At 40.5% G+C, this 23,950-nt stretch overlaps 1 protein-coding gene across 2 annotated transcripts in view; it reads right to left on the bottom strand.

The window, feature by feature from the left end:
* The window catches only part of nell2a (neural EGFL like 2a), a 130,199-nt gene that overhangs the window by 54,528 nt on the left and 51,721 nt on the right, over nt 1-23,950 (bottom strand). For both annotated transcript variants that reach the window (XM_036132485.1, XM_012864190.3), the window contains exon 13: nt 9,524-9,649. In XM_036132485.1, coding sequence (XP_035988378.1) covers nt 9,524-9,649 — 126 coding nt within the window. The remainder of the gene's footprint in view (nt 1-9,523; nt 9,650-23,950) is intronic.

Raw genomic sequence — 23,950 nt, 5'->3', positions numbered from 1 at the left:
TCGCCTCCTAAATCCCTAAAATGTGGATGCTGTGGCTCAGGCAGTAGACAGATAAACAATCAATTATGTACAGCCTGTCATCAGGGAGCTTTTACTACGGCTGTCTGTTTCTCCTGGAGCTTGTTTTCCCTTCCACCTCTTGCCAAAACAATACCAGCCTCTGCACTGTCTGACCTCTGACAGAAAACAATTTTCATTTTACAGGCCAGAAGTTGGCCATCTTATATATTTGATCTCAAGAAGAAGGGCAACCGTCGTTTGTCTGCTAGTCCGACTAACAGAGTAAAAGGCAAATGCACAATTTTTCATTTTCCTTTTAAAGTGCTCTGCTATAGAGGTACATTTAAAACAACATACTTTGTTGCATAGTTAATGCATATGCTAAAAATAGCAGGCTAATCCAGCATCTTTATGGGCGAAACAAATTTATTTTTTGGAAAACAAAAGCATTGTTTTACTTGATAAAGAGCTTGCAATCTGTCCGCAGCCAAAAGAGGAGATCTTAGAGGAAGAACAAGAGCCGAGGAACAATACGCTCCAACGGATTCTTCATTAGAGAAAACTGTAAGGTAATCCTCTTACAAAAAGCAATGAAGGTGAGGCAGATTGGTAGACACACTTAACAGAAAATCTCACAAAACGTAATGTTTGAGAAACTCTTCATGGTAACAGTGGTGGCTAGATTTTATGATATTTTGGTTTGTTATCATTAAATGAAGTTGCATTGTGCAACGGTAAAATTTAACAAAAGTGTTTCAGCGAAGGCTACACAATGGAGAGAAGCCTGGCAAAACCACCACAAATCAATGCAATAAAAAATCTGAAAACTACGTCCACGTCATGCAAAAAGTACTCATTGCAGCGTCGACACTAATCCCAGTATCTTAAAGAGTTAAAGAATTTGGCATTAAAAAAAATGTGGGGATGAATAGAAAATAATAAGATAGCATATATTATACACTTTATTGTCTCAATTGGGAAATTTAGCTCAGGGACAGGATGCATTAAACTGGCCATTTACATTGTCTAAACAAACAAAAAATAATAACAATAATAATAAATTTTATTTTTAAAAGCAGCTTTCAGAACGCTCACGCACAACAAACAATAAAAGTTACAATGAACCGGATGTCTGAAGAAGATAATTCAAGAGTTTAGGAGCAGAGCAGAAGAAAGCTTTGCTCCCCATGGTGCTGAGGCAGGAAGGAGGAACAGTGAAGTGAAGGGAAACGGAGGATCTGAGGGTGCGGGAAGGAGTAGCGATGTGAATGAGATCAGAAAGGTAGGGGGGAGCGAGGTTGTGGATGGCCTTGAATGTGTACAAAAGAACCACTTGTAGCTTATGGAGGGATTTTTGAGGAAGACCAAAGAGGAGAGATACAGTAGTCGACAAGGGACGTGTTAAGACTATGGGCAGGAATTTATGCTGAGTAAGGGGAAAGAGAGGGACAAAGGCTATTAATGTTGCATAGATGAAAGTAGGCAGAATGGGTGATGTTGTTGATGTGAGAGGTGAAGGATAGAGTGCTATTGAGGATGACAACCAGACTCTTAACCTGAGGTGAGAGGGAGACTATATAACCATCAAGTGAAAGGGAGAAACTGTCAGCTTTGGATAATATAGATTTGGTTGTGTCAGTTTTAGTTGTTTTTAGATTATTGTGCCGAGCAATCAGATGCATAATAATATTTCACAGCAGAGAAATGCATTTTGTGCACAGAGTGTACAACAGAACTGTGTTGTCACAAAGGCAGAGCTAGCTCAACATTAGTGGAAGTTGGGTCTGAGTGCACCTGCAATCATAGAGAAGCAATTACGTTAACAATGGCTATATTGTGTAGCCCTTCTCCTAAAACATTATTGTTGTGCCACCCCTGACGGCCGTAACTGCTATGAAACACCTGCAAAAACTGACAATGAACGTTTGTATAGGTTTGAAGGAATCTTGACCCAATTCTGTGTAGAATTGTTTTAATTCAGCCACATTAGAGGGTTTTTGAGAATGAAAGACCTATAAACCACATCTCTCACATCTCTATTTGATTCATGTGTAGACGTTGATGATGATACCCAAAAATTCTCGTTTTTGTTGTTTTATTTCTTTGTTTTGTTTTTGTCAGTAGGGATTAACTCGCCGGTGCTCTTTGGATTGTTATCCGGTTGCATTTTCACAATTGTCACAAATTGATTGGCAGAAATTCTCCATCAGAATCTTTTTGGTAGAAAGGAGAAGGAGAAATGTGGAGAACAGTAGAAATCAGTAGAGTGAGAAAAATAGGACATCAGGGCCTATTTTTCTCACTCTACTGATTTCTACTGTTCTCCAGTTTTGCATTGCATTGCATCACATTGAAATGACTGTTGTCATTTCAGCTTTTAACTTTTTGCTCTCTAATTTGATGCCATATTGATAGAACTGTACTTCACTGAAACCGACATGTTAAAAGAAGTTACAGGTAAAAACTGTTTGTCTACAGATTGTCTTTGAGGTGTCAGGCTGAAAGTCACCTTTTCTAATCGCTGCTGCTGACAACCCTCCTCCTGCTTCACCTCTGGCCTGTGCCCTTCCCTCCATCCCCTGTCTTCCACCCATCCCTCCATCAGTTACTTAGCCTCAGGGGCTAAGGTCTGGCTATCACAGGATTAGAACATGGATACACAGCAGAAGAATGCACTGTACTGCAGACCAAGCACGCACACAAACCTGAGGACAGCCTTCTTTAATAACTTTCCAACGGAGAGCACAACCAGTCCGCTACCTTTCATGGATTTGCTGCTAATCTCACACAGCGATGAGCACCTTGGGCATTTATGGGAGAGGAAAGACGAAGAGGAGAGGGTATAGGAGGTATATATATATATATATATATATATATATATATATATATATACATACATCAAACTTAAAAAAGTGCCTAAACAAGGCCTACCACCTTTTCCCTGTAGGTGAGCAGAATGTAAGATGTGGACTTGCCTGGGGTTACAGACTCCTCGACAGGTTGAGAAGAAATAAAGAACTGTTTCTCACAGGCATAAACCTGCAAATCAAACCTGTAAAACCATTCAGCGCACAAACATCCAGCCATGAAATGAGCCGGGGTCAACTTAATCCTCTTTACTAGGGAGACCGGCCCACATGTAACACTTTAACAATGTGGAGAAACGGTTGTCAATACTGGAACCGCTGGTTCTGCAGAGTCGGCTGTTTGTTAATTGGCGAAAGTCATTGCAGATGATAAAAGGCCTTTGTAAATCATGCGAATGTACAGTGTCGATAGCTTCCGGAGGTTGGCGGTTTAATGTTTCCTTCTGCTGTAATATTTCATCTGCGGGCAAATTAGAGGAATCAACGTTCCCACTGGACTCTTCAAACACAAGCAGATGTTTTATTGCTACAGCACGCTTCTATTTCTGGTGTCATTTACTTCCAGCAGGATTACAGTGGTGACGCCACGCTCTGCATAAAAGCTTTCATTAGGAAAAGCATAGCAGTGTTTACTGTTTAAAAACAGCAAACACTGCTGTGCATAACACTTTTTCAACAAACCCTTTTTTTTAGATACATATCAACATATCAAGAATTGCTAAACTGTTTATTCTCAATTCCCTTCAGATTGGAAAGATTTCATGTTCGCGTCAATAGTCTTTTTTACTTACTAAAATATTTAAAATATTAATTACGATTACTAATAGGTAATATATTGATTAGTATTAACATTTCATTAATAGGTGAAATATTGACAGTATGTCTAGTAGATAAAATAGATAATTTCCATTTAAAGAAGCTATAAGTAATACTGGCACTTTGTGATTCAAATCGGTGCAACAGCTTGCCTATCGCAGCAATCTAATATGCCGTTTTTAAATGGTGTGAAACCCTTCTGAATTTTTACTTCCACAGAATAGGTGTATGATCTTGTATTCTCTTCTGTTTCTAGTCCACTTCTCTCACTGGCTTCCATGTTAGCAGGCTGCAGCTCTTTTGCTAAGATAAAATACCAAACGCTGCGTTCTGTTTATGGAACCCTGGGAACTTTCATATGATTGGCTCAGGAACCAGGAAGTAATCACGGGCTACACACTGAACCAAAGTAGTTCCGGACTGTACCTCTAGGTTTGAAAGGAGAAAAATGTGTTAAAAATAAAGACGCTGTTGATGGAGAGGACCGATTGTTTATAGGGAATGCTACTTCCATCTCAGGTAACAAACGAGAATGATTTACGTTGATGTTACAGTAAATATCTTACTTATAGCTCCTTTAATGTATCAATATTCAGTTTCTGAGAATGAATGTACTTTTTAATATGCTGTATTAATCTTATTCATTTCGGTGAGGTAGGCAATTAGTGACACAGCAAACATGTATTCTGGTCCAAAAGCATAATTTACGATGGTAATATAGATATGCTTCACTCCCAAGGACACAGAGATGCCATATAAACACACATACACAAAAAAACTCAGCTGTACACCAAACATGTTTTCTTGCTTACTCACATGTCTAGTAAACAGGAAATGCCTTGCTATCTGTGCATAGTGTAGGAACTGGCAAAGAGCATGTAATGCTGTGAGAATGCTTTCCTTCAGCAGTGACAGAGAAGCTGGCCAGACTTGATGGGAATATAAATGGAGCTAAATACATGTTAATACAGTAAATAAATAATATAATAAAGAGTCTTTGTCATTTCTGGTGGCTCGCACTTCAGCAACCTGCAGTTGGCTGACTCCTGGATAGGTGTCGAAGCGTTTTCAGAAAGAACCGAACGAAAGTCCGGTTGCCTCCGATTTAAGCCCGTTTGCTGTTTTTTCATTTTCATTTCACTATAATGCATCACTCTAATGTTGTCTCAGAAGAAAGATGCGATGCTGTGGAGGTGGGAGAGCTCAGTTCAATAACCCAGCTGGAACATTACAACAGCAATTTAACCAGAGCGGGGAGAAGGAAAGTAATTACATCAAGTTTTCACAAAAAAAAAAACTCAGTTTAATCACAAAAAATGACTTTTATAAAGAGAAACGTCGCTGTGTGTTTCACTGCAGTGCCATGGAGGCATTTTTTAATGGGAAAATATATAAAATGTAGTGACACAGTTTAATCCTCTGGGTTCTGGGTGAATTAATCTTCATTGTGTATTTCGAGGGGAGGCACACAGCCGAAGAAAGACAAATGAGTAGAACAATAAATCTTGCCCAGAGCTCAAAAAAAAGAGCTGAGAAAACAAGGTGAGTGAAATGACATAAGGCGTAGTGCCTGCCCAAAGTGTTTACGGGGGGGAATCTATGCAGACACAGACGATCCGCTCCTAAATAACTCCCATGAACAAAACATCAGATGGATGTCTGTTATTTACTTAAAAGTTAGTTTTTTTGCATTTCAATGTTCTGTATTACTTTTCTGATTTCCACTGGAACTTAAGCAGAGTCACTCTTAATAAAAAGGATGGTGGAAAAACTAGAAAATTGTTGTTGTGTCTAGTTTAGCAGCTATAATTCTAACTCCAACGGCACCGCGGGGAGTTCTGCGGGCCGAAGTCATCCAGTGCTGAGCACAGGCGGCAGCGGGTTCCCTCCCTACGCTGCCGCTGAGTTAGACTACATTGGTGTAAATTGCTCCTTTAATTACAGGCACAGAGGAAACGCAGCATGTCGCCACCCTCCTCAGAGACGATTCACACAGGGAGCTACTTAGCATCGTCTTTCACAAGCTGCAAACAGCTGCACAGGAGCAAGTAGAGCTGCACATCCCCGGGAAACGACGACGTGACGCCGAGAAACAGGGTCATTACATCATGCAAAGAATGCTGACTCAGATGTTTCTAACAGGATTAACTCTGCAAGAACCCTGCGTTTGGTGGAATACAAATCTTGACTTCTTTATAATTCGGACATAGCACAATTGCGTAAGTCTCCTCTCCGGCAGGCAGCCGGTTTTACACACAGCATTGACATGATTCACAACAAATCTCCGCAGGCGTTCAGATCAGTTTACGCAGCTTTACAAAGCTTAATGCTGGTGTAACATCTAATAACCACATACTAGAGTCTAGTAACTAGACATATCCATCCACAAAGAGTCCAGTTGGAATTGAAATGTTGAATAGCTCCAGGTTTAATGGGTGTAGAATTGATAGATTTAGGTTTGAAGTAATCGTTTAATTGGAGCGACGTGTTTCTTCTGACTAAAAGCAGTATTATAATTTTGAAGTAAACATAAAAAAGCTGGTCAGCAATTATAAGAAGGGTTTGGTTGCTGTAATGCCAGTAAAGATTTTTCCAGTGATAATTGAGAACAATATAGATCATTTTCCACATGACATTTATACATGACATTTTTAATACAATTAAAGTAAAAATGAGGGGGAAAAAAATTTAAGAAAAACTTATTGGTTGAATAAAACCATTTTGAATTTAAATCTAACGGGCTGCATACTTTGCGAGCCTTTCACACAGGGCGCAACGTGCACGCCACTGCACTGTGAAACCCATTATTTTCAGTAGCTTGTGCGGCGCAAGGGTGGTTTATCGCTGCACCGAGCAAAGCGAACCACTTGGCGAGCTCATACTAACGGCCCGGTCGAATTTCAACTATGTCCAACTATGCCTGTGGAAATTCTCATTTATCCGGGTCGTCGCAACAGCAAACAGGCTTAAAACGGAGGCAACCGGACTTACATTCAGTTCTGAAAACATTTCCACACCTATCCAGGAATCTTTGTCAACTCTTGTGGCTCGCACTTGAGCAACCAGCAGTTTTGTAGCGCTGCTGTTTTTAAGGACATGGAGGCCCATCCTCTTAGGCACATTCTAAGTCAGATGCAAATCAATGACCCACCCTTCTCTGTCCTGCGTTATTTGAAGCTATTGCTTGGTGTGAGTGGAGTACTTGGTCATCTGAATGATGATGAGACTGCTGGTGTAATCTCTTTGGAATCTATATGTCAACCTATTTATATTCGTCGCTGCTCACAGTGATGAATACATGTGCGGCCAATAGAAACTGGGCCATCAGCCGGAAAGACCAGGAAGCACAATGGAGGAGAAGTTTATATTGTGTGTGTTCCCTGAACTATATGACACAAGTTTTCTGTGTAATAACTTTTCTCTCCGGTGGTGTGTTTTGATATGACTGTGTTGTGTTGCTGTGTACATTGATGTGATGGATAACTGTATGTGTCTTGCATGTACTGCAGAGCAGCAATTTTGCTGAGTCAGGCCCAATTTATGTTAATCTTTTCCTGTTTGAAAGAAAGAAAGAAAGAAAGAAAGAAAGAAAGAAAGAAAGAAAGAAAGAAAGAAAGAAAGAAAGAAAGAAAGAAAGAAAGAAAGAAAGAAAGAAGTTTGAGTTTGTAGTTCTGTATAAACAAGGCTCTTTAACAAGCCTGGATTCCTCAAGCTGCTCTCTGGAGTGTTTTGTGCACCTAAAGCCTCTTCTTTGCTGCTCTTTTCCTTCTAACTAGCAAAGCTGGTACAAGCACTTTGCTGCTGACAACAAACAGACAAATGACAAGAACTGCCAACCAAGCCAGAAACCGTGTCCTGAGTGAAAGGGCCACAACTGTGTTCAGAGATATAATTAAACTGCTATATCCATGCTTACTATGTTAAGAAATAATTGTTTTTAACAGAATGACATATCCCAGGTATTTTTTACAGAAATGTAAATAAAGCATTACTTTACTTCTTGAAGTTGTTCTGAGTTTTCAGGAATTTCTAATTGGTATTCCACGACTTACAGTTTCCTTTAGGTAAAATGTAATGTAGACACAGAGGCGCAGTTCTTTTAGCCGCTGATCACCACGCATGATGTTGATCCTTAATTACCTTGCTACATCATAGAGTGAGAAGGATGGTAGCTAAAGTTATTTTTTTTTTGTCCAAAGTTTTGATTAAACTGCAGCAAAGAAGTTCATGTTAAAGTCGACAAGTCTCCATAACAATTATAAGATGCTGTGTTCAAGGGTAATTCCAACATTTAATCAGTTTTCTATCCTACCACCACAAACATAAAAGTGTGGACTTTGTTAAATTCAACTGAGATGTGCTTTGGTCAGCTGAAACTAAGGGTAAGCTTTTTTTTTTGGAGGAAACAGATTAGATGGGTTTGGAGTAAAACGGGGGAACATCTGGAAAAAGCGCCTAATACTATTGTTAGGTATGGCGGAGGATCTATAATGCTACGGGCCTGTTTCTCCTCCAAAGGCTCCTAAAACCTTGTTAGACAGGTTTCGCCCGCTCCGATCATCTCAGTCGTTGTGTCCTCGGGCAAGATACTTCACCCGAATTGCCTGCTGGCGGTGGTCAGAGGGCCCGGTGGCGCCGATGTATGGCAGCCTCACCTCTGTCAGTCTGCCCCAGGGCAGCTGTGGTTACTAACATAGCTCACCACCATCAGGGTGTGAATGACTGACTGTAGTGTGAAAAGCTTTGGGGTCATCGGACTAGTTAAAGCGCTGTACAAGTACAAACCATTTACCATTTAGTTAGGGTGCATGGCATCATCAAAATTAAAATAACAAGGCAGAGTAACCAGAGTGTACATTTTCGGCACAATCTGTCCAGGATGTGATGGGCTGAGTTTGCTTTTAAAATTGACTCTGGTGTCATTGTTGATGAGCAACAAAACAGGTTTTTGCCCCCCCCCCAACTCATGGTCTCGCTGTTCAGGTTCTAAGTGACTTCCTCTTTCCGGGGCAAACTCATCGATGCACATGTTTAGGCTGGAAGTGAAGCTGGTTGGTCCTGCTGAAAAAAAGCCTGGACTTGTTTTATCTTTTTTAGCTCAAGGCAACAGCATGCATATACTCACCAACAGCAGGAACCGATGTTCTTTGTAATAGAAAAAAAAAAAGCAACGTTGTTTTATCATACGTTGCATCATATGGTAGATGTCACCCTGTCATAAAATTATGTCTATATATCGTAGTCTCCTGTTTTGTTTTTTTTTGTCTCAGAATCAGGCCTTTCTTGGTAAATACTGATCTCAGGTCTGATCTGCCTCTTCCAACCTATTGACCTTTCTGATTTAGGAAACATAAGGAAACATAAGGTGAAAAAAAGTGTGCTGCTTAAGTAGCAGTTCTGAATCCAACTTAAAACAAGGAAATAACAAGGATATCTTATATATGCATCAAACCATGTCTCCAACCTCCCTCTGATTTTCAGTGAAAGCAGTGAAAGTGTGTCTGAGGAATTGCTCTTATTTGGTGCATTTACTGACTGAGAAACTGATGGATTTTATTTTTGAATCTTTCAAGGAATAAAATTAATTAAAACCGCAAGCGGTGATGATCGGCCACTGAGAAACTGATGGATTTTATTTTTGAATCTTTCAAGGAATAAAATTAATTATTTTCATTCAGTATTTGCCCTGCTGTACCCAAGTCGTAACCGATCAAGTGGACACCATCCGACCACCGATCTCTGGACGACTTGCTTCGTGTTGAAATCAAGGTGAAGTCAGCTAACAACAAAGCCCACTGGTCCTGGTTTCAGTTTGTCAGAAGGCCAGAGGAGGAGCTCACCTGTGCAGGAGTAGTCATCGATCCGGATGTAGCCCGTGTGGCAAATGCACATGAAGGAACCAGGGGTGTTCACGCACATGGTGTTCTCTCTGCAGTAGTGTTTCCCTTCAGCACACTCGTCAATATCTAAAGTGAAGGGAGAGGAGGATAAAGTTAGCAGAGATGTGAAGTGTACTGTAACCTAAGCCTTATTAAAAAATCAATACTACAGTAATCAAACTGAACAAACAGCGATTTTCCATGTTGTCATTCTAATAAATGTGGCTTTGCTGTAAATGTCACAATTTTAAGCATTAAGAACTGACATTTAAAGCACGCTTCGAGTCATGACGTGTTGCATGTTATTTATTTCTAGCATTGCTAGATGGAGACGTCAGCCACCTGCAGAGGCAATAAAAGAAAAAGGCTTGGTCAACGTGTAGCTAGGCCATGAGAGGTGGGTGATGAGCACTTTAAGTTACACCACTCAATTTTAAAGCTGTTGTAAGGGAAGCTCTCATAATCCAGGAGCAGCTTCTTTTTATCTGGTGGATGAGCACGTCATCTTTTACTTTTCTGCTGTGGCTAGATACCAGGAAGACGGAATTATTGTGCTGCAAATGGTTAAGACCAACGCAAACATTTCATCTGATGCCGAGTGACACCTTGCATTGCATAGATCTGTTAATGTGGGACATTAACCATGTCCCACATTACCAGATATAACAGCAGAATGTGACATCAAAAAGGTGATCTCAGTTGCCAAACACATTTATACCACTGAGCTATATAATACACTGGAGTGCTAATCACCGTCTGTTTGAACGAGTTGCTTTGAAGCCACCAGCCGCCATCTTGGTACTCCCTATTTTCCTCCAGTAACTAGGGAATATGTGCGCTACAGCATAGAATAACGAGGATTTTCTCATGTTCAGGGGGAGCTTAAAACTTTTAAAATGTCAGATGCCATATAGTTTTATGTTATGTTCTAAAAATATCAAGTACTGAGAAAGTCATGTGCTGAAATATTTTGCATTTTATTCATTTAAATATATGTTTAACATTTATGAATATATAAATAACAATATACAAAAACATATATTTACATATGTGTATACATATATATATATATACATATATACATATACACATACTTATATATACATATACATATACATATATTTAATATGAATAACATGTAAAATATTTCAGCACCTAATTTCCTAGTAGTTGATAGTGTTAGTACATCCACTGACTGTAGAATTACCTGTGAAACGTTTTCACACAGCCAGAAAACTGCTTGTTGTTGCAACCAAATCCTATGGGATTCTGTGAGAGTAGGGAGTAGCAAGATGGCGGCCAGTGACTTCAGTTTTTCGGCAAAATCAGCACTCCAGTGTATTATATAGCTCAGTGATTTATACACTCCTGATCAAAGCTCTAATAATGTAATCTTTTGTCTCCATGCAGCAAAGCAAGGGGAGTTTATCTGCATAACAGCATTTTGATAGAAGCCCTCCTATATAGAATTGTTTTAATTCCGCTAACTGATTTTATACAGCACTTAGCTTCAGAGGACTCACATAGCTTTCACACTGCGCATCAAAACTGAACTCTTAAGACTTGCATGCATACATTGATGAGCGGGTCGCCAAAACTGTGTTATTTTAAGCCCTAAAAGTTTTTGTAAAATGAGCTTGCCTGAGAATTTTCTGTGTACTTTCATATTCGCATTTACTAAAAAAAAGTTCTACCTGTCCTGTTTGCCTGTTAGCAGTAGCTCTTATTAATTCTGCCTCTTATTTTGTTTTTCAACCTTTTTAAAGGATAATTCCTGACACATATCTGCTCAGCTCATTGCCATTTAATAGGCAACCTCTCACTGCGATTATCCCGGTATACAGTAGGTAGATGTAGGGATTTCAATAATGGTGTGGCCTTTAATTATTCTATTGTCTTTTATTAGACAGTTATTTACTGAAAACCCCAAATGTCCCCAGCAGCATTCACCTTGGTATTGCCGTGGCTTTGCAGTACAACCATTACTGTTCTTAAAACTCAATACTATTTCAGTGTTCTTTGCGTGACATACTTAAGTAAACATTTCTCTGCATTATAGTTGTTAAAATTTCATTATAGGAAAGATTGAAGAATAACTTTTACTAGATTTCCTTTATTTCGTCCCAATCAGGAGTTCATATTTGGATACATGTTCCTTAGCAACAGCTATTCTTGGTTCTTTAACTGGATGCCAAACCTTCACACAGAAAACGGTTAATGCTGCCAGGGTAAATAAAATAATCTCGATAATGTGATGCAACGAAGCGCAATGCCACGCGAATACAGGTCGTGCTGACTAAACCCAGCCGCATGAATGCGCTCTGAATTTCTGCCCTAAATTCATAGCACAGGTCAAACGTAGGGACTTTTCTGCGAGACTATTTCAACAGTCCTTGACGTTAGCAATTTATTATTCATTCACTGTATTCAGTGTCTCAGAGAGCACAAGAGGACATTCACCCCTGAGTACATTCGGTGCCAGATGCTTTCACGAAGAGCTCTTGAAACTGAATTTCAATTGATTTGCATTGGCATTCACTCTGCTTCCACGTCCTTGGGTAGAGAACCACCCACCGCCCCTGCGAGCAAAGAGCCCGACACCTGCCAACAACTGTGGCATTCGAGTCCTCTTTCACAACGCTAGCGATGCTCGCCGCCCCCAGCTATTCAGAAGTCTTGTTGATAAGCGACGCAGGCGGACAATTGACGGCAAACTATTGAAGTACATGTGTCCTTCACTTCATGAATGAGGGGTTAATTAAAACTGTCAATAGTTCTGGAAAAAAATACAAAAAAAAACGGGGATGTAGAGGGAGTGAAAAGAAAATCTGAAGGAGAGTAAATGGTAGACAGCAAGGCAGGTGAGTCAATGTCTCATTATGAAGCGAACACAGGGGAGTTTAACAAAGATGGGAGGATGGTGAATGACTGGGATTGTGAAGGCCATGGTGAATGTGGAGAGGCGAAAAGTATATACCAGAGTGTAAATAACTAGAAAAAAAGGAGTGAAATAGTAAATTAATATCTGGTTCTGCCCAGAGGCATCCTTCAGTAGAGATCTCAAGGAACTGTTTGGCCAAATAAATGACCCACACAATGATGCTGCCACTGTCATGTTTCACTGTATGGATGGTGGGTTCAAAGCATTTTTTGTATAAACAAAAACGAACAAAAGAAACCTGCAAAAAGCAGTTCCTGTTTGGGACAGAAATTAAACAAACAACTTCAGGATGGCCATAGGCGTCCACAGCACAATGCCACCTTAACGGCGTATTTTTTTATCTACAAAAAAAAACCAAACTTTTTGGGCAGGTAAGCTGGTTAGAAAAGAGATTTACAAAGAGGGGGAAAAAACAGCTTAAACTGTGAATTTTAGGGACAGAAATTAGGAGAACCACTTCTGGTTTTCCATGCTTCCATGGAAAACCTGAAGCTTAAGGAACTATTTGGTCAAAAAGCATCCCAACAGCATACTCTGACCAAACAGTTCCTTTGGATTTTTTTGGTTGAAGCCTGCTTGATGATAATTCTTTTTGACCAAACCATTCATTAAAATAATTTCTTCAAAAACCACATTGTTTCAGGGTGGGGATGTACTAGACTGAGCGAGTGAGCGGGTACTTTATAGGACCCGCTCACTCACTAAAAAAAAAAAGAAAAGTATAAACTATTAATCTTATGGATAGAACACAGGGCTGGCTCTTCACACAGCCATCCTTAAGGAAGGATCTTAAGGAACTGTTTAGTAATATGTTGTTTGACTTTGATTTAGAGGCCATTAAGCCCACCCATCCATCCCACCCCTGCTGACAGGATTTGCGTCTATTAAAACAGTTTATTAGGAGGTGAGATGATGAGGGGGCGCGGCACGAGCACATCAGAGAGAGCAACCATCTCCATCTCTATTAACACACTCCATTTTCTAGATTGGCCTGTCACACGGACACACGTGACGTGCCGAGCAAAGAGGGTTGGCCGAGAGTCAGCGGCAGCTTTTATCCCTAAACGGAGTGCTCGGGGGGTCAGCCCGTTGCCACACGACGATGGATGGCGTGATAATGGCTGTGTTCTTTCTGTTTTCCACCTCAGTGCATTCCTGAATAACAAGTGAATCAATCACGGTCATATCCGAGTAGGAGGAAGTGCTTTGCATTATACAATGCCTTGCAAAATTACTTACACCCCTTGGACTTGTTCATACATCTCAGGTTCATCAACACATTCTGAATTATTCTGTATCAACATCAGTATCAATTCATTATTCTCTCTATAGGCAAATTTGCCTTGCGGTCAGGTGAAAAAAAAACTATAAAAAACACAATCGCAGACAGGCTCACTTTACAGCAGCAGTCAAAACAGACACAAATGTGCGAGGGACAACATCAGCATGGATATCGATCAAAACCGAACATCACAAACCGGTGCATAAATATGAAAAGAAAGTTAAAAAAAAAATGTTTTTTCAAATCTCTAAATACAACTAAAGCAGTGTGTAGTGTGCATGTATTCAACAACCCTAACTCAATTATTGGGGTATACCTTTACCAGCTTTTCTCAACCAAAGACTAAAACTGTTTATCATTTTTTTTTTGTAAATCAGCTCGGGTTCTGTCTGAAGGGATGGAGAGTGACTGTGAACATGAATTGATAAATCCTGCCACAGATTATCACTTGGTTTCAGGTCTGGGTCATTCCATTTTAGCTCTGGCTGTTTAGGGACATTGTCTTACTTGAAAGTGTCTTACTGTCTCAAGCCTTTCTACCCTTTGATTGGTTTTCCTTCCAGAATTGCACCCCATTCAGCTTCATTCATCTTTCCATCAACGGCGATCAGCTTCCCTGTCCCTGCTGAATAAAAGCTCCCACAGCATGAAACTGCCACCGCAATATTAGATGGGGTGTTCAGGGGTGTGTGCAGTGTTAGTTTTCAAGCCCACATAGTGCTTAGTATTAATTTAAACAATCTGCTTCAGAAAGTGAAATGGTGATGGTAGGGATTTATAAAAAGACAGAAGGGAATTCTGAAGGCATTTGGTTGGACTGTCATTAAAGGGGCGGAGTCACGAACTATGACTGTATACATTTCTGCGCCAGTAGCTCACTCTGGTTGCATACAAAGGTTTTCCGATTTAATTGCAAAATTCAATCGGAAAACCTTTGTTCCGATTTCTTTGTTCCTTTGTTCCGACCTTTGTTCCGATTCAATTTTGCAATTGAATCGGGATATTATATTGTATATCCGTGTTTTAGCCTTTGTTTTGGGTCTATTTGTTGATAAACTAAGTGCTTTTGTGTATACTTACCATAGCAAGACCACATGACCAGACGTAACATACTACACATGCGTGCAATGACTAAACAATGACAAGCAATTGAGCCGAGCGAGGCAGCAACGTCCAGCGGAGGTGCTAAAAGAAAGCATAAGTAATGCTAACCCATAACGCTGAGATGTCCCTTTACTGCGAGACAACGCAGGAAAGTATGCCGGCTCTTACAGTAGCTGCGTCAATGGTCACCATCTTGCTTCCTGATAGCCCCGCGGTGCTATCAGCTGCCAGATGGCACAGGCATGTTTATGACTGCTGATCACGCTCTGTGCAAAGCTCTTTTGAGGCTCAAAAAGGACTAAGTAAACACTTTCAGGATGAATGCTTGCTGTATATTGATTTATTTGAAGATGACTATTTGTTGTTTTGTGTGTGTGTGTGTTTTCCTTTAATGGTCAAAATACATGCCCCTTTAAGGGTATAAGGATGACAGAGACTGACTAAAATAGCATGTCTAAACTTCCATATTTTTTATAACATGAAATAAAGCAAACTGTTAAAATAATTCAAGGGGTTTGAATACTTTTGCGAGGGCGCGTACATCCTGTTATGAGCATTTGAAAGAAGTTAGATAACATTAACAATAAGCATAAATATGCAATTATAACAGCTTGTCATACACCATCATGTAGGGAAATATATAATACATAGACAAACAACAGCAAAAAAATCGATAAAAGCTTTTACCTTATTGACGAAAGATATTAAGGCGAAGCTGAAATCAGCTGAAGATCTTGATGAGCGATCTAACTGCCTGGAGCAACAGCTTAGTACATATGCAGTCAGCGCATCGCTGCTATCATCCTAACAGTTCTTGTGTTGACATTTTATTATCCCCACTATTGCTCATTCATGCCATCCCACAACTGTATAAATAGGAGCCTGTAGCTTATCCCACTTTGCATGCATGGCATGCGCGTTCTGTTGCGACCATCCCCGCTCTCCATGCCCCACGCCTGCAGTAACACCAAAGTCTGGGAGTAAAGAGATAACTCTTCCATTGCCTTTGAACGTCCTATGATGACACCAAAATCTGTGCCACTTCCACCACCAGCAGCCTCCCTCTCTCTCTCTCTCTCCCTCGTTCCTTATCTTTATTTCTCGTTTTTCTATTGGTAAATCCCTTCCCTGAACCGCTCACTTACTCAAGCAGATTGGCTTCACTAAATGCTGGAGGAACGAGGCTTGCCAAAATATTCTAATAACTCTACGTAGCCAGCTCCCTCCCGTCCAAAGATTTAGAAGTCAGAGAAAAGAGCAGAGACAAAAAAGCTGCCCCGCTTGGCCAAACAATTTATCTACACTGTTGGTCTTCTTTCCTTTTGGGTGTTTGAAAGATGTCAGAGGATGTTATACTTTGCTTCTTTTTGTTTAGTGGGAGTGTAATTAGATCGCACATTGAATTGGAGCAGCCATTTGAGGAATGCAGATATATTCAAAGTTTTAGAGAGAGAGAGACAAAGCACCTATTCGTCTTTTTTTGTTTGAATCATAATGCACAGTTCTGCTCAGCTTAATTTCAGTGCTTAAATCATCCCGTAAGTTATTTTTCACTCGTGCTATGAGAGAATAAAGTGGTTGATTGAAATGGCTAATGGCGTGTTCTGTAAACTTCAGCTTCTGTGGTACAAATCATGGTGTAGGGCCCATTTCTGTTGCATTATAAAAGCACATAAGTTGTTGCTCAGCCATTTATTTGATGCTGTTTTCTATTTTGCATGTGGCGTTTTGGTTTTGTCTTTCATTTGACTGACCTACTGATCACTGTGATGTTGCTCATAGGCTGCAGGGGAAAATTATGAGAATATTGTTTGTTGTTGTTGTTTTTTTACTACATAAAAATTATGAACAACAAAAAATTAAAAAAATATTTTTGTTTTATTCAGAGAATTACAATTTCTTGCAAAACTTAATTCAAACATTCCTGTTAGATATTTTGCCCAATCATAATATTTGGTTCAAAACAGATCAATATTAAATTTCTTTATTAATAAATAAGTAAATGCTTAAGAAATTGCTGTACTGTACAAGAAATACGGAGAATGTACATTTATACTGTTTGAGCTACAGAGGTATGTTTCAGTGATTGTGTCGTCTAGAAAGGTAAAGAGTTCAAAATTTGGAAATTTAGTAGTGTTATATGGGCTAGTTTTTTGGGGAGTTGTGAAAATATGTTGGAACTTTGACAAGCTAGATGACGACCCAACCCAGAAACCATCACCTTGTTTTCATGAGAGCAGTGAGAGAAAATGCCCCATTTACCTTGAGTGACCAAACTGTTCCTTCATCAATAATCTCAACACTGTGGTAGGACTGTCTCGATCTGAGACATGGGAGAACGCTATCAATAACATGACTTCTGAAAATTTTACTGAAGTATGGGACCAAAAAGAACCGAAGAACTGAAAACAAGGCTAAGGTCCAAAACTGATTTCCAAAGAACATCATAAGAACTCAATGTAATAAGTTAAGGAACTCTGATCTGTTTTATTTTGGTTTACTGGCCATTTTCAGACTGTTTTGGATTGAAAGGGTTTGAATTTTATTTGTTGATACAGTCGTGGACCTGTTAAATGCTGAAACCATGTGGTTAGCAGCATAATGTTCATCACAGCTTGTCCAGACCCTTTCAGGTCGGTCACATGAGCTCAGAGTGAACCTGCTCTCATCTGTGAAAAGAACCAGGCGCCAGCGCCAAACCTACCAATTCCGGTGTTCTCTGGCAAATGCCAGTCGAGCTCCATGGTTCAGGGAAGTGAGCACAGGGCCTACTAGAGGGCGTCTCTCATGAAGTCTGTTTCAAATGGTTTTGTCAGAGACATTCACTGCAGTGGCCCGCTGGAGGTCACTTTGTAGGCCTCTGGCAGTACTTATCCTGTTCCTCCTTGCACAGTGGAGCAGATACCGGTCCTGCTGATGGGTTAAGGACCTCCAATAGCCCTGTCCAGCTCCCCTAGAGTAACTGCCTGTCTCCTGGAATCACCTCCATATGAGACACAGAAAACCTTCTGGCAATGGCCTGTATTGATGTGGCATTGGATCACCAATGCGACCTCTTTAGGGTCCGTGCATTGCTTCACTCCAACAGTAGTGACACTGACCTTGGTAAAATGCAAAACTACTAAAAAGAAGTCAAAACAAAATGAGGAGGAAGGAAATGTCAGTGGCATCCACTTGCAGAGCCATTCCTGTTGTTGGGGTCGTCTCATTGTTGGACCACATTGGTTATCCCCCACTGAAATGACCACATCAGTGGTCCAGAAGTTTAACTGACATGATATTAAACTCTAATTAAGAGTTCCTTTAATTTTTTAGCAATTATTTTTCTGTTAAAAGCATCTTGTTGCTTTTTCTCATTTGTGTTTTCTAAATATTCACTATTTGCCCCTCTGAATGTAACCTAGAAACTAAGCATTCTACAGATTCGGATGGATGGATGGATGGATGGATGGATGGATGGATGGATGGATGGATGGATGATGGATGGATGGATGGATGGATGGATGGGTGGATGGATGGATGGATGGATGGATGGGTAGGTGGATGGATGGATGGATGGATGCAACATGTAAAAAAAAAAGTAATAAAGTCTGGAAATACTAATATTTTTTTAACATTATACTTATTTTCCTTAAACTCCAGACAATCCCAGACTGCGTAACTCTGAGCTACAGATTTAAACAGACATGTTTTCAGCTAGACAACTACACACATATGCTTAAGATCATGTTTGCTGGAACTGAGCAGCAGCCAACTGAGACACAGTCAATCCGATGAAGAAAAAACATGAGCAGAAATCATTTTAAGCAGCCACGCTGACAGCCTTGCCAATGAAACTGCATAACTAGTTCAAAAATAATTATTTTTACCTTTTAAAGACAAGACAAAAACCGTATTCTATTGCCTTCTTGTTCCATACGAGTCGTTCCTTACAGCTTGTGTGTGTCAGGTATGCGTTTGTTGTTCTGTGCTGGGTAGTGATGCAGTGCAGTACTGACTTCTCTCCAGCAGGGAGCCTGTGAGGTGGATGGTGGCACAGGTGCTACAGATCCTCTCTAATCAAACGACAGATTTAAGGATGCAGAAGCCAGAAGGAAGGCGTCACAGCTCTCCTACGCGGTACCTGACCATCTCGTGTTCATGTTCGCCTTGTCGTTTGCCGGCTGCTCACTCCTTGTCCTTGCTTCCAGTACCTGGCCAGAGTCAGCTCCGGAGCCGTTCCTGGATCTCCCGGTACATTGTGGCTTTCTCAGCGTCGGCTGTTAAGGGTGTCTGCACCTTCTTGTGGATCTGCTGCCCTCTCCTCTTACCGAGTCGTTACCTGTCCGCCATACTGAGCTCATTACACCGGAGACGCCTGCCTGCTACCGTTCACGCTCAGCCAGACTCAACTGCTGCCGGCATTGCTGTCATCCTGCTATCCGTAAGTACGCCTCTGCTCTACTCAATCACCTCCTGGCTTCTTGTCTGTGCTAACTGCCTATTCTTTATTTTTCAGTCGCCATCCTGAGTCCTCCTCGTACCCGGTCCCAGTTCCCGACCTCTTATCATAAGTCATTCCTGCCAATAAAAGATACCTTATTAACTGCCGTCTCCGTGTTTGTTGCTTCTGGGTCAACCATGGAAAACATAAAATTGTTTAGATTTTAGCTCCAAATGCATATGCTGAACCTTCCTTTAGCAGTGGGAGTTCTACTGTAGTACCTTTATTTCCTTTTTGGTCGCACAACTCCAGCAGAGTCTAGAGCAAGTTACGAAAACACCACAGCCATTAACAACTACCAGCCTCCAGTTATTACCTATCAGAACCCATCCTAACTATGACTTCAACTAGCAAATATACACAGCAGATCCCTGATAGAAACTGCTAAGTTTGTTTGCGCCATTAGAGCAGAAGATGAAGGTGAGAGAGGTCTGCCTGTATGTGGCAGTAGATTGGAGAGCGAAGTGAAGGTAGGCTGGTCCTGCAGCTTGAGGCGTGTTCCTCAGGTGACAGTCGTGGTACTGTGTCTTTATATCAAAGTGATGGACCTGAGGACGGCAAATTTCCCCTCTCTCCCTATAGCGCACCAACCATTATATAGCCAAACCATTTTGTGGGATTGGGGAAGTGGTTTTCCTACCCACTACCGCAAAGGCAACTAGGAAGAAAAAAAGGTTTTATGTAACTTAATATTAGGCCAATAGTTCTCTTCACAAACAGTCCTTTTTTGTTAAAAAAAAAAATATTTGTGCCCTCTACATGCTAGTTGGAGGGCCCTCAACCATAGGCCTGGTAACAAATCAAATAAGGGAATACTGCAAAGGGAAATGGGTTTGCATTTTCTTTGCTGGCAAAATGGCAAGAAACTGTTTCATAAGAGCTATTATTACATCTGTATTCAATGTATAATTATGTCCACAGACCACTCGATGTAAAATACTCCAGAAGATTTTATGCAAACATCCACCCCCACTTGAGGTGCGTGCACATGTGCCAATACATCATAACATCACATTAAACCTGCACTTAACGCACTTCGATTCAGCCCGACTCAGGCGAAGCGGATCCAAAGATCCCAACTGCCTTGTTTACGAGCATCAGGCGTGAATGGGCTTTTGCTTTCCATCAGGGTTCTCATTAATCTGGGAAATGTTTCAATCGATGGAGCATCATCATCCATCACTTGTCATTGTCTGACGCAGCCTGCTGGCTGGAGGTCTAAACAATCAGAATGAGCAAAAACAACAATCGGAGCTCTTAGAAAGGCTGATGACAGTATCTTGCTGAGAGTCGTGTGTGTGTGTGTGTGTGTGTGGGTGTGTGTTTCTAACAACATGTTTACCGTATTTTATTGTATTTTAATTACAGCCTTTAGTACATGTTTGTGCATTTAGTGACATGCTTGCTATCACTTAGTGCAAGTAACCTACAGGCTAAACATCCAGTAAACATAAATGTTAACTGATTATAAACTAGGACGATGCATTTATTTTTTTTTATTTTTTTGCAATTTCCTAACTAGTGGTAATGGAAATAAAGCTGGCCCCAGTGTAACAAAACATAACAACAGGCTGATTAACCTTTACATGTTTGTGTTACGTTAAATTTTTTTCAGATCGGAAAATTCTGTTTAAATCTTCTGTATCTTTTTCCAAGGGCATCAACTGGTTCCGAATCCAAAAGGGTCATCACTGGGGTGGGCATGACAACATAAAGGTCTAGGAAAACAAACTCAGTTTCAAAAAGAGAGGTAAAAAAAACGCAATCCTTTGGCCGTCTGACACCAATTATTCATGTGGCTCCAAAGTTTTTGCCTCTACCCTTGGTTTCTCTGTTCCTCTTTGATCTTTCCCCCTTTAAAGTGGCAGGTCAGCTCGCAAACAAAACCAGTAAGCAGCATCACAGCTGTAGTTTTAGTCCTACCGTAGTAAAAGTTTATATCCAAACTCAAACACACGTTCTCAAAGAAAGAATATATTGTAGATCAACATATGGATCGCAGGTGTTTAAATTTCTACTAAATAAAGCTCAGCATGAGCCTAACACAATAAATGATCCAGTGTGCACACAGAGCAGAAGCAATAATTATGCCATGTGGTATTTGTAGGATGCTGGTTATTTACAGCAGACGAGACAGTGCAGAAGATGGAGAGTGTTTTTGTTGGGTGACATTTCAGTGAGGTCGCGGAGGTACAAACACAAGCAGTCAGGATGCATGTGAGTATGGTTTCCCCTCAGTGCGCATGAAACCGTTTCATCTGGGTGTTTTGGTGGGGGCAGGCCTCTAGCAGGTGGGAAGCCTAGCTGCTCCAGGCTCATCCTGGCAGTGATTGAGGTTTGGAGCGGGCTGCGCTCTTCAGATGCTGCCAATTAACCTGCTGCCACCTTGTGACATTTAAAGGAAAACAGCAGCTATCAGACTTGACTGTGCACATTCACAAAAAGACATGCACACTGTGCACAAACAGTTGTGGCTTTCAGGTGATAACGCATACTTTTGATTGCATTTTATCCAAAACTACATTTTTCGGTTTTAGGAAAGACATTTATGACCTTTCCTGTGTAATGCATTACACAGGAAAGGTGTTTTTTTTTTGTATATTATTAATATGTCGTTTAAAGAAAAGAGTACCTCCAAAAACGTGTATTATTCTCTTAAAGGTAGAGGTATTGTCAAGAAAGGTTTTTTGTTACCTTAAGTAAAATTTCATTATTTTAGATAAAAAGAACTAAAAAGACTAAGATAATATTTCAGATGGACTATGGTATGACGTCACATCTCTCTGTGTTGTTTTCCACTCTCTTGTTTGCATAGCCGGGCCGGCCGCATGTGCATGTATGTGCATGTGAACAGCTGCCACTCAGGGCTTTGCACCCTCCCTGCCCTAAAATTCCACCGTCAGAGCAGTGGAGCATTGGAGCAACATTGCAGTGAGCACCCCCAGCAGATCAAAATGTTCTCTTGCAAAAAGCATTATAAAGTTATGACTTGCTAACTTTGCCTACAAGATAAATTCTCGCGCTATTTGCGCGTTCACAAACACACGATAATCCATCTTGTACCGCTCCGGCTTCAATCATTTGTGTCCAAACCAAAACGGTTCGGGCCAGTCACGTTGCAGTATTGAGGTTTAAGGTGGGACATGCCGGTGAGAACAAAGAAAGAGTGGTTTAGCCCACAGCTGAACCAACACAAACATGGCAGCGCAGGAGCACGGACGCATAGCTGCTGCTATCACATCTGTTTTGTGAGTTTTTATCTGTTTTTTTCTTTGAAAGAAGAACAGCAAGAAGTGCCTTGACTAGCTTAACTTCTTGTGGTTTCTCATGACGTCTGCTGCCTAAGTTTTAATTTGGTAGGCGGGCACTGGGAGTCGCTTTGCCCAATCAGCTCAGAGAGTTCTGCTGAAATATACTCCTTTCCCCAAACAGATATAAATGGAGTGGTCCCAGACTGATAATGTGAAGAACTATAGTGCTACACATTATCAATCTGGGTAGCTAGGTTAATGCGTTACTTCTTCACTAGAAATGTTCCTCCGAAAGGAGAGGCTGTTTTACTGTGTTTTTATCCTTTACAAATATGCACGTAGGAGGCGATGCGTGAGAGGGGAAGAGGAGGGTTGCAGCTATAGATGGAGGTAGAGAGAGGCGCTGCTTGTCACACGTGTTGTTTTGGTCTACAGACAGTGCTCAAGCACCGTCTAGTGGTGAAATATTGCTTATTGCTCCTTTAAAGAATACCCAGAAGATGAAAATTAACAAAGATAAACAACAAAATAGCACTGCAAACTTAAAATAGTATTACTATTATCTCTTTGCCAATATACAGCACCCACTGTAGAAAACTGAAACACGTGTGAGCGAACTGTTGCACTACATATTATTTCCATTTCGTAGCTATATAATTGGTTAAATGCCAGTAATGAAAATGCTTTTATAAATTACTTCCGAATCTATACATATCTATGGGATGACGTTGTTCACATAGAGAGGAGCATTGGTTTAAAAGGGGAGTAAAAGCAACCATTTTGTGAAGAGAAAACACCGTCGTTAAACAGGGGTGGAGGTCTCTGGGTCCAATTGTTCCCCTCATACAATGCTGTTAATACAAGCATGACTCTGCTAATAACTAATGATCAGTATGAAACCTAATGGTCCTCTTTTTCATGTGAGCAACCAGTTTTGATTGTCACCATTAAACTTGTTGACAACAAAGTTTCTTGGATAAGAGACAAAATGTTTCAACAAAGGAGAACCTGTCCAGAGGACTTACGCAAATCCTTGTTCTTATTCTTTTCTTTTTTTGTAATTAACAAGGCAATCTCTTACAGTTAAAGTAACTAATCCAGAGCAGAAAGCAGGTCACACAAAAACAAAAAAGAAGCAAAAGCAAAGTGTGCATGTTTGCGAGAAAGTGCATCACAGTTCCAAATTATGTTTATTATAAAATCAAAGAGACAATATGTTTATGGACTTTTATTTTAAATGACTTATAGGTATGGGATTGATATGATCCCAATTAACGATAAATAGATGTGCAAATGCTTGCCTTCTATGTGCCTCCCTGTTTATTGT

This window comes from Fundulus heteroclitus, unplaced genomic scaffold (assembly GCF_011125445.2).
Source record: "Fundulus heteroclitus isolate FHET01 unplaced genomic scaffold, MU-UCD_Fhet_4.1 scaffold_52, whole genome shotgun sequence".
Taxonomy (NCBI): Eukaryota; Metazoa; Chordata; class Actinopteri; order Cyprinodontiformes; family Fundulidae; genus Fundulus; species Fundulus heteroclitus.
This window is presented reverse-complemented; position numbering and strand designations above follow the sequence as displayed.